At 38.1% G+C, this 11,331-nt stretch overlaps 2 protein-coding genes across 4 annotated transcripts; both read left to right on the forward strand.

The window, feature by feature from the left end:
* Positions 1 to 332: 332 nt before the first annotated feature.
* adipor1a (adiponectin receptor 1a) lies at positions 333 to 7,446 on the forward strand. Of its 2 annotated transcripts, XM_079342163.1 has the most exons (8): positions 333 to 422; positions 1,809 to 2,024; positions 2,112 to 2,225; positions 3,387 to 3,558; positions 3,691 to 3,877; positions 4,483 to 4,670; positions 4,835 to 5,028; positions 5,693 to 7,446. In XM_079342163.1, the coding sequence occupies exons 2-8, from the start codon at positions 1,878 to 1,880 to the stop codon at positions 5,819 to 5,821; spliced, it is 1,131 nt and encodes a 376-aa protein (XP_079198289.1). In that variant the 5' UTR covers positions 333 to 422; positions 1,809 to 1,877; the 3' UTR covers positions 5,822 to 7,446. The 2 variants fall into 2 exon arrangements, with proteins under 2 accessions (XP_079198289.1, XP_079198288.1); XM_079342162.1 differs by having other exon boundaries at positions 1,809 to 2,225.
* A 565-nt stretch (positions 7,447 to 8,011) lies between these two features.
* On the forward strand, positions 8,012 to 10,108 carry rabif (RAB interacting factor). Of its 2 annotated transcripts, none has more exons than XM_079342164.1 (3): positions 8,012 to 8,252; positions 8,820 to 8,971; positions 9,648 to 10,108. In XM_079342164.1, exons 1-3 carry the CDS (start codon positions 8,198 to 8,200, stop codon positions 9,897 to 9,899), a joined length of 459 nt encoding a protein of 152 aa, XP_079198290.1. In that variant the 5' UTR covers positions 8,012 to 8,197; the 3' UTR covers positions 9,900 to 10,108. The 2 variants fall into 2 exon arrangements, with proteins under 2 accessions (XP_079198290.1, XP_079198291.1); XM_079342165.1 differs by having other exon boundaries at positions 8,016 to 8,327.
* The last annotated feature ends 1,223 nt before the right edge of the window (positions 10,109 to 11,331 follow it).

Here is an 11,331-nt window from a genome sequence, read left to right on the forward strand (position 1 = left end):
ATCAATAAGCAGTTTTATGCCTCTGGTGCAGTTAGAGCTTATAAACAACAAATGCGTTCTCTTCAGTGAATATATATTTGCTGTGGAAAAAGGCCTATTTAGGCTATGTGTTTATATTTAAAACCTGACGGGCATCTGTCAAATGAAGTGGATTGTGATTTGTTTTAAAATGAATTGTTTTAAATTATATAATAAGTCTTCAATGTGTTTGTTTTGACATACTTTCTAAATGTATATACACTAGTTAAAATAATACTTTTAAAGATCAAATAATGGTAACCTTTATTTTGAAAGCGGATGTTAAATAGGTTTAACAGTCTGTACGTTTACGGCAGAGCGATCTGAACTTCCGGACGGGATTGTGTTGGTTTTCGCAGAACGATAAATAATTCACCTTCCTGGTTTTAAGACTTCCTTGTCAGGTAAGTTATTTCTGTTCATAAATAATGTTTAAGTAGACCCTAGCTCGGTCAGTTAACTACACAGTGTTGTATGTGGACGTGGTCGTGAAGGTCTTTGGTGGATTAATTCACAAACCTGAGTCTCCTGCTCTGCTGGTTCTTGTTAGCGACAGCTCAGCTAGCTTAAAGGTAACATTAAAGCTAGCAAGCCGATGTATGAGCGGTCCAACTAACTAAAACCTTTATTTTCTATTTAAATGTGAATTCAGCGTTGGTCTGTCACTGATTATAAAGCGTACAGACCTGATGAATAAACGTTGTATGGTCGGTATCTTGCGGTTGTTTACATTTTGTACTCCATGTTCCATCTGACGCTTTGCTATCAACATCCGTCTGCTTGGCTTCACACTAACTCGATATAACGTTGTGTTTGTCATCCATGTCGCTAATGTTTCTCTGCTATGTCTATATTATATTACCTCAGTATCATTGTCGTCTGATAATAATAATAATAGTGTCTGGTGACATATTTATATCCCTACACGTCCAGCCGCTTCTTTGTTCTCTTGTTGTCAATGTGTGATCGATGTAACAGATTTCATGAGTCCAAAACAAATCTACGGTCATTTAGATTTTAGTTTTAGTCATCTGAAATGACAGTTCGACGCTACACTCCCCTCTGTGATATATTACCTTATCATTGATCAGCTGCATGCTCATATCCTTTACATTTTGTGTGCCTGATCTTTGCCGCAACAAACACTAAACACATCTGTCACGATGCTTCAGTGCGTTTATCATTCCGGCATTCACATGAATTTAACATGAATTCATATAGTGGGTATCACTTGTCCAAATGTCACATTATTTGGACATAAAAATCAGCTGATGTTTCATGATAGGGATATCTGTGTTTTATTTTATTTTGTTAATATTTCAGGGCCGCCTGTAAACCATTAAGGGATACATTATTGATTTAAAATGATCGCAAAACGGCAAAAAGCCAAAGTGTGAAATTCCAATCGCAGAAGCTGTGATTGTTTGATAAAGTTCAAATGTATGATAAAACAGCCTTACGCTGAAGGACTGTGGTCCAAATGTAAGAAGACAGCCGAACAAATGACATGTTCTCATTGTTTTTATGTTTTTTCCAGGAAAAACTAAACATTTTAAAGCAAAGCTCGTGATTCCCACTAAGTGTGAGTTGTACTGTGCTCATATAATCCCAAAATTATCACTATCATGTTTATGATTATTTGTTTGGTCGATGTCTTTGTCACGCTCTGCTTAATTGCATCTTCATTTTAATTTGTTCTCGACAGTAAAATGTTTACTGAGACTAACTGCGACCTGGTGTACCGTATCTGAGGTTAACCTGTAAAACTGTTTGTGATATTTGTTGCTCAGGAGGAAATTGAAGTGTACCACCCGAAGCCGTATACAGGGACTGTGAGTGGGTCATCAGGCATACTCCCTATGTCAGGCAGAAACGGGTCTGCAAGTGATGCAGACTGCCGGATCTCTGAGGACTGCCGTGTCCCAGATGCTGAGCTGATGGAGCTGGGGCCGCTGCTGAAGGAGGGAGGGGGGAGACATGCAGCGTCCAAAGGCTTACACTCAGAGGTACAGCTGTTTCAGAAAGTGTGCGTACATACTGTCGCTGTTATGGCTCAAAAGCTTCATCTAGTTTCTCTTGTGGTCTCTTTCAAGGGAGCGGCAGTACTTGCTGATGAGGAGGATGATGATGAGGAGGTGGGGGAGGTGCTGACTTTACCACTTCAAGCTCACCATGCCATGGAGAAGATGGAGGAGTTTGTACACAAAGTAAAAGTCTACTCCTGACTTAATTAAAAGACACAAAACTTGCATTTGTCACAAAAAGAGCTGACAATATCCATAAGTTTGGATTCCTCATTTAACGGCCATTGAGTCAATAACATTGATTCAGAATACTTCTTACATGTTAAGATCTTTATTTGAAAATTTGTATCATATCATGTATCATAGTTTCTATATAAACACAACTTCACGCACCAGGTAATTATTAGCAAGCAGCGGAGATTAAAAATAATTAACACTGTCAAATGAAACTGAGCCAAATATATATATATTTTTTGTAGATTGCCCCTACATTGTCTCATGTCCTGACTTTAACAAAATCCAAATATTGTGGCAGTCCTCACCCTAATTATACTCGTTTGAGTTAAGTGTGAGAAGGTCAGTGCACAATATCCAGTCTGACATCTCTTCGCGGCTTTCAGCTCCACTGTGCAAGGATGAGCCCGTTTCCATAGCAATAACAAGTATTAGTGATGTCAGCGACAAACTCAGTCATTTTCAGCCTCACAACGTAGATCCTGATTGTTGAATATCAGTTGGGAAACAGTCTGTTGGGACATGTTGGGGAAAATAAAAGGGCCTGTACATAGCACATGCATAAATGTTGCATCAGCAGGTTAACTGAGCTGAAACTCAACACTCTGCTCATCTCAAAGGTGTTACCTGCTCCACCAGAGCTCTGTAGTTTGATAGAGAGGTTAAATGACGTACAGCTGCCGTTCTGTGTGAACAAAAACAACAAAAAGGAGTTAACTTGGGAGTGATGTGTATTTGGACTTATTTACACCTGTTTTATCATGAATGTTTGCTGTATTAAACAATCAAAACACAATGGCACAAAGTAGCATCAGAACACAGATACAGAGAAGAACCCTGAGCAGAAAATCCAGCTTTAAGACTTTATATATACTTAATGTGGTTATTGAGCTCTCTACCAAAAGGAAACTGTAAACAATTAATAAATATAGACACAAACATGTCTGACACATTTACGTTTGTTTAAAAAGGTTTGGTACTGCTCGTGTTGAACCTTTCTATGCAAATAAGTATTGTCATAAGCCACATAGGTTATGTGTTTGAGAGGCATCTCTTGTCCTTCATATGACCTGTGTGTATCTTGGAATTTGAGCTATTCTTGTGTTTTAGGTTTGGGAGGGCCGCTGGAGGGTCATTCCTTTTCATGTCCTCCCAGAGTGGCTGAAGGACAACGATTACCTCCTGCATGGACATCGCCCTCCCATGCCCTCTTTCAGGGCCTGTTTCGGAAGCATCTTCAGAATTCACACTGAGACGGGAAACATCTGGACTCACCTGTTAGGTGAGGATGATACCCTTGCATATCAATTTGAAAATGTCTTAGACTTGGGTTTCTGTTGCACATTTTTTAAAAGATTGATTTGGTTATTTCTCTTGGTGGATGGTGTAACTGGTCTTTTTTCCCCCCACTCAGGGCTGATCCTGTTCATCTGCCTGGGCACGTTAACCATGCTGCGGCCCAACATGTACTTTATGGCTCCTCTGCAAGAGAAAGTGGTGTTCGGGATGTTCTTCCTGGGAGCCGTACTCTGCCTCAGCTTCTCCTGGCTTTTTCATACCGTCTACTGTCACTCTGAGAAAGTGTCTCGCACCTTCTCCAAGTAAGCCCTCCTGCTGACAAACACTGTTTCTCAACTACATGCAGCTCCAGCTGCTATCTAGAGTTCTGTGCTATTAAAGAGGGATACACCCAGAATGATTATTAAAGGACAAAACCATCCGTAATTCAGCCAAAACTAATCAGATGCAGCTGAAATCAGCATGACACTTTCCAATAGGAGGTGCTGTCTCTCCTTTCTCTCTCAACATTTGACTCTTTCAGTTTATTCCTGGTCGTACGTGAATACATTGTCAGTTAAAAGTTTGACTTTCTTACTATCCATAAAATGTTTGTGGATTCAGGAGCAAGGCACTGTGTTTCTTCAACCACAGGGTTCGAGGTTTGACCCCTTAATCTCATATGTCAAATGTCCTTGACCTTCTCTGTTGAGCCTGGCAGGCCTTTGAAGAGTTACTTACTGGGAGTGAACCTTCTGCTCCTGTGTCCCCCTGTAGTATATGCTGTGTTACTCAAGTGTGTCTTCATTTTATTCAAACCCTCACTGACAGTGAGGGGAAAAATCTACAGTTGTTTAGACTCACGAGAGTGCATACATGTTGCAGCTTTTCATCCGCCTGTGGTGTCTGTGTCTCGTCCTCTCTTCAGGCTTGACTACTCGGGCATCGCCCTCCTGATCATGGGCTCCTTCGTGCCCTGGCTGTACTACTCCTTCTACTGCTCTCCTCAGCCTCGACTTATCTACCTCACCATTGTATGTGTCCTCGGCATTGCTGCCATCATAGTGGCTCAATGGGACCGGTTCTCTACACCTCGTCACAGACCTACAAGAGCAGGTGCCTTTTGATCCCATGTTTTCAGTGTGACTTCATGTAGCTGTTTGTACTGTATCGTAATCGCTTATCTGTTAAGCTTTGTATGTTTTTTTCATTTTTTTTTCTTTTTAATGATTACTATTTGTTGTCTTGAAATGTCTAAGTGAGGTCCTTGCTTTTCTTAGGTGTTTTCATGGGTCTTGGTCTGAGTGGCATTGTTCCTACCATGCACTTCACCATTGAAGAAGGCTTTGTAAAGGCCACCACAGTCGGACAAATGGGTTGGTTCTACCTGATGGGGGCCATGTATATCACTGGTGCTGGACTCTATGCAGCCAGGATCCCTGAGCGGTATTTTCCTGGAAAGTGTGACATCTGGGTAAGTATTTGATGTATTTACATAAAAGAACTCCAGAAAGCCAGGTCGCTACTTTCGGACATCTTTTATGTTTTTAAAGCAGAGAAGTTTTATTTATTAAGCACTATTCAAACACAGGCACAACTCAAAGGACTTTACAATGGTAACAACAGGGATACAACCACTAATGGGATAAATCTGCTATGTTTCATCTTAGGCAACAAATGTGTATATTACTAATACAAGGCACTTAACACAGGGCATGCTTGAGATACTTCTACCCTGGTGTATATGGTATTATTCAAATTTAAACATAATCACATAATTTAAAACATAAACTTCATGAAAAAGTCTGAAGTGTTACAAGCTGCCTAAATCTATGAAGAATTAGATTAGGTTCAGAAAAGAAATGAACATCAATCCTTTATGAACCAAACTTGATTCAGAATTACGTGCTATAATCGCGAAGAAGAACATCCTGTTGAATGGGCTTTGTTTTGAATAGTTACACTTATAAAACTGATGATGATACAATAATAATGATAATTTGTAAGAGACTGACTTTTAAAGTTACAAGCCAGCAATAGAGAATGGATTTATTATTACTTCACAGGCACATGACTTCAACTTTCTTGAATGGATCATTTGTGAAATTTAATGATAACTTTTTTTTTTCTCCCTCTAGTTCCATTCTCATCAGATTTTTCATGTGCTCGTCGTGGCAGCAGCATTCGTCCACTTTTACGGGGTTTCCAATCTGCAGGAGTTCCGCTATGGCCTCGAGGGAGGATGCACAGATGACACTCTTCTCTGAGAGTCCTGACTTACTCATACTTTTCTTTGTTACCCCCCTCTCCTCCTCCGACCCCCCCCCCCCCCCCCCCCAACACCACAGACACACACACAACGAACACACCAAACGCACTTAAAATGCTGCTAGAATTCAATATAGTCACCTATTGCTCCTTCTGTACTTCTGATTTGCTGATTTGTTGGTATTTCTGTTTGGCTCCGTTTGGCTCCAATAGATTAGCACTAACTAGCCATTCAACTACAGAGGGAAATTTACAACAGGCACTACTTGTTCAATCATTAAGAAACTTGAGGTCTGTATTTCTAAGTTTAATGAAAATCAAGGTTTAAACCAAAATCACAGATTCAGTTAACTGATGGTCACTTATGAGTAGCTAGCTCTTTTAGTTCCCAGACCTCTCCATCGTGTGTTTCCATTAAATAAAGGATACAGAGAGTTTTATTATGCTGTAGCAGAGGGCCAATACTGTAAACCATTCCTTTCTTCCCTGCAGCATCCATGCAGGTTAGAGGATGAATGTATTATTGTCCAGGAGTGAGGAGTAGAGGGATCCAGGACTTTATAGGTAGCTGGAGGGCCTGCACACAAACTTGTCCAAGAAAGACACATGTATACACATAAAAAGTGAATAAATTGTTGTTTGATTGACATCTAAAAAACCAGGCCCATGCCTGCTCTGCAATAAATATGAAATTGACTCTGAAAGCCAACCCTAAAAACCCATTTGGAAAAAAAAACATTTTCATAAAAAAACCCACAGGATTTTAATACAAAAAAAAGTGATCTATAGATTTATCTAAGACAAATAATTTGTGTTGATCATCAAAATCCCTCCCTAAACTGAGAGGTTGAACACCTAATTTAAATCTTGGTAAACTTTTATACTGTTTTGTTTTGTTTTTTTCTATTTTGCTTTATGATTTGTTAAACTGATAAAAGGCTCAAACCTTAGCTGGAAACTATTCGGGTTAAATTTAAGATGCTTAAAATGTTGAATTACAAATAACTCCCCTTGTTATTTTTTCAGTTAAACAACCCATTGATTATTTGTCTAGTAACAGTTCCTGGGCTACGCACAATGCACAGGTCTGGATAGGTCAAAATGTGCTTTCCTTGTGTGGAGAACTTTCATTTGTGCTAGATTTCAGATGCAATGAGAAGTGTAAATTTCAAATGCACCTTAGTGTATACTATATACAATTCTAAACTTTAAATCACCATATAGGGTTTCAAAGGTGTTATGTATGATTGATATAAACTTTTAGTATTCCTGTGCCTTAGGCCAATGGAAGTGTTTTTAAATAAAATGGCCTATCTTCACAGTCAAGGGAGCTTCAAGGATTTCCAGATCTTGACTTTTCTTGTTTTCCTTGCCATATATACAATCAAATCATTATTGAACTTTCAACTCCATTGATAGGTTGTATCAACTGCTGTTTAAGACTCCTTTTTCTAGATCAACTTATTCAAGCTTTATTACAAAGACTAAAACAATGTGTATTCTTGACTTTGTGTAATGTCTTGTGTGGAAAGTGATAAATCATACATTTCACTGAAATGTAAACATAAATATTTATTAATGGTAATCTTGGAAAATTATTGTAATAAATTTCCACATGTCAAAACACAGTGTCCAGTGGTCTCGTATGTATTTTCAAGATCCAGACAAACCCGAGTAGACCTGCTTTCTACTGTTTAGCACACTGTAACCCATTCTAAACCCTCACCTCTATAAACATCAGAGGCACTGCACAGATTGTGTCAATTTGACCAGATTAGCACACCATGACCAAGACCACGAGAAACCAAAATGAAGGTAGAAGGACATTGAGAAGACTGGTTTCAGCGTTGACTCTGTGATAAGAGCCATCCCAAGCGTTACCAAGTTTGACTTTGAAAAGCAAGAAGAGAAAACTTCTAAAACTGCATTGCCACAGACTATATACATAGAAGCTAAATAAATAAATCATCACACTTTACTTTCTATGTTTTGGGTGACACTAATGCTGTATGTGCCACACAAAGTTGTGCTTGTAAAGTAAAGCTGTTTTTTGAGACATTTTCTTACAGATACTTCGCATGGAATACCACAATAATGCCAAATCAATTGGTTTTATTTTTTGATAAGAATTCTGCATCATACAATAAAAAGGTGTGGACTTGAAATATTCTTTCTGATGTGCTCGACAGAAGAGCACTAGCCTACAGAAGTCATTTTCTGCTGTTACCTTTAACGTTCTTTTACTCGTAACATGTTTTTTATATTAAGGTTATAGGTCCAAAATACATTGTGGGGAGAAATCTGAATCTTTCGTCCAAATATACTTTCTTAAACCTTCAAAATATTTAAGTGATGAAGAGGAACAACTATCAGCCATGTCTTGTTTCTCAACGAGAGCATTTGGTGGCTGGTACACGTCAGGAGCAGAAAGTATGTTAGCATATCTTTAGCATAAAGGCCATCTTCCTAATTCTTCCTCAACCTTGCTTTTTCTTCCACATTTCAGTACGTCGTATGTTGACTCATTTCAAAAGTGTGTTTCAATGTTTGGGATGCTGGTATTTGTCGTATCGGTTGTCAGTTGATTTCGTGTTAGCATAGATGCTAGCATGTATGCATTGGGCGGGGCTTACGTTTTGATCATTAACCATGTTATTATCCTTAGTTTTATTTTTCAATAGGGGTTGGCATTAGTTTGGTTTAAACAGTAAATACGGGCCATGGAGTGTTGTAGTGATTGACACGATTTATGGTGAATTGATTATGAAAAATATGAATTTAAGTAATTTTCTTTGTCACTGACTTCCGGACTACAAATATTTAGGAAGACTCCTAGTTCCGCTTCACTCTGTGTGACACATCTTTCTTTTCGCTGTAATGTTGCTTCAGTAAACTGGTTGAAACTGACCAGACCATAAACCGGCTGGTTCAGTTAACTTTCTGTCCGGTTGTGTCACACGTCTTCTTCTCTGCATGTTTATATCTGTAATTCGTCAGGATCAGACATGGACAACAATCAGCAGTCTAAAGACTTCATAGTGGAACCCGGCCTGGTTTCTGAGGATGGCAAGAACATCAAGTGTGTCGTGTGCCAACGTTGCGGATCCAAGGTGCTATGTCCGGGGATGGCTGTGTTTGCAGAGAAGGAGGTATGATGTAGGATATTTAATGATGTGTCAGAGTCCTGCCTTCAACATGTAAAGTTGGTTCAAATACTTAAAGTGCATGTTGCGCATATGCTGTTTTGCTTCAGTGCAAGTCAATTATTGTGCTCTTGTTTGTGATTTTACGTGCCGATATGTTACTATTACTGAAGGATTTTAAATCTCAAACTATTCCAGAAAGGCTCAGCATCACAGACATGCAGTAAACCTTTCAACAAAGCTATGGTTATGGTCCTTAAAGTTTTTTTTTCTATAATGAGCATTAAATATCAACAGGAACACTGAGTTTTAATTGTGCATATACATGCTAAATGCAGTGTCAAGAGACTTTTGGAAAGTTGAAAGAATATTGTTCAGTTATAATGTTAGAAATATGCCACGTTCATAAAATAAGCAAATTATAATAAAGGGAAAGAAGCCATTTGGATATTTCTATAGCAGGAGCAGGATGATGACGTGCCTTTAGAAAGTAACAGGTATCCAGTGGAGGATTCTGTAAGTGCTGCATTCAGACTCTTTTCTAGCATGGTCTTGATAGACCGTATGAAGAGAATACATAATATTAGATTTTGGGTAGATTTCAACCCCTCCATTAACATACTGAGTACACATCTGATGAGGTGATGATGATGTCATCTGAAGTTGTGTTTTCATCCACCAGCTGTTTCTCCCATCCATGCGGAAAAAGATTGGCCTCAGTAGCACGGCAGAAGGCTCAGTGGATGGGGACACTCTGAGTGCCCACTGGTTCGTGGACGACATGTACACTTTTGAGAATGTGGGCTTTACCAAGGACGTTGGGAGAATCAAATATCTCATCTGTGCAGATTGTGAAATTGGACCAATCGGCTGGCACTGTTTGGATGACAAGAAAAGTTTCTACGTGGCAGTGGAAAGGGTAAAACATGAATAGCATGAATGCAGAAATGAGTCCATAAGAACTTTTAAAAAATGTGTTGGCAGGATTTGCATCTTTTGATCCCTGAGTTGACCCCAAACTAATCCACCACACTCAATTTTACATTAACTGTCATGTGTACAATGTTTATGATAACTCGACTGTGTCCCTTTCATCCTGACAGCAGTTTGACTATCCTGTTCTAATAAAGAAGTTTTTTGGAAGAGGATTTTCAAATTCATTCTTAAGTTGTTTATTGGGTCATTTCCTATTAAATTCCTTTAGTGGGAGTGGTTTGTTATATTGCATAATAAATAAGTGCTAAAATTATAAGACTGATCAGTTGGTAAATAAAAATAATAATTTAAAGAACTTTAAGTTAAAGTGTTGAGAAATTGAAAAACAAAGCTTTGTTTTTGTAAGCATCGCAAATATTTGCTGCGTTGTTTGTCATCTCAAAAACCTGAATAGTTTTGTCTTGGTCAAAGTGATTAGAAGATTATTTGGTGGGGGTCTATGTACTTGTGATAGACATTTTTCACATTTCTTTAAACATTTGTACATTTAGCTTTAGTGTCTACATGTTAACACTGAATGAGATTGTTCAAGTCTTTTATTTTTACTGGCAGCTTCTTACAATTTTATAACCTACAGAGACTAATTTAAATATTTTTTAAACAGTAATATACCATGTGTTGTAGTCTTAAAAAGCAATTCAATATTATTAAATAAAAATGCCCCTCCATGTTTGAGTGTTTGCCCTTCACACAGTGATGCATTTCCTTTGCTGCAACATAGCCTGACTTTCAGCCTCTTATGTTTATATAAGTATAATAAGAATTACTAACTGATAATTAAATTAGGTTTAGTTTGTTTTGGTTTTGTTTACATTTTCACTTCAGAAATTGTCATCAAGTCTCATATATTTTTATATGTCTAAAATAGGATGAAGAGAGTCAGAATTATATTAAAATATACAGTAGGTCAAATGTGCATAGGATTTTAAGTAATTACCTTGATGTTCCTTGCTGGAGTTAAAGATGGCAATTCGTATTTGAATATAAATGAGATTGCCTTTTTTCTATTTATACTCAAATACACTGTAAGATAAATAAAATTCAACAGCTTTTTAAAGATGGTGTCCCTTGTACCCTGTCTAATCTGCAGACGTCTCAGGAACAGGTCACATGATGTTCCGTGAATTCTTCAGGAAAGAAAATGTCTGGGTTGATTTAAAAGATGAGTGAACAGGTCCATAATCCTCAAACAATTCATTTTACCAGGGTGTAAGTGTATTGTCTGCCATTAGATGTCATGGTTTCAGTATTTTAACTCATAGAATTGGAGTCTTCTGAAAAAAATGTGAAGTGTTGTGTGCCTTTCAGCTACAAGCCCCCACACTTTAATTTGAAAGCCAATAAATAATTTCTTTTTGTTTGCCTTTCAG

Source organism: Symphodus melops (genome assembly GCF_947650265.1).
Source record: "Symphodus melops genome assembly, chromosome: 4".
In the NCBI taxonomy this organism is placed as follows: Eukaryota; Metazoa; Chordata; class Actinopteri; order Labriformes; family Labridae; genus Symphodus; species Symphodus melops.

Bases quoted from the DNA above. Each gene is read 5' to 3' on its own strand.
- adipor1a (XM_079342162.1), top strand. From the start codon at position 1,878: ATGTCAGGCAGAAACGGGTCTGCAAGTGATGCAGACTGCCGGATCTCT. The intron at 2,226-3,386 runs GTAAAAGTCTAC...CTTGTGTTTTAG, and splicing joins TGGAGGAGTTTGTACACAAA to GTTTGGGAGGGCCGCTGGAG. The intron at 3,878-4,482 runs GTAAGCCCTCCT...TCCTCTCTTCAG, and splicing joins GTGTCTCGCACCTTCTCCAA to GCTTGACTACTCGGGCATCG.
- rabif (XM_079342164.1), top strand. From the start codon at position 8,198: ATGTCTTGTTTCTCAACGAGAGCATTTGGTGGCTGGTACACGTCAGGA. The intron at 8,253-8,819 runs GTATGTTAGCAT...GTAATTCGTCAG, and splicing joins GTACACGTCAGGAGCAGAAA to GATCAGACATGGACAACAAT. The intron at 8,972-9,647 runs GTATGATGTAGG...TTCATCCACCAG, and splicing joins CTGTGTTTGCAGAGAAGGAG to CTGTTTCTCCCATCCATGCG.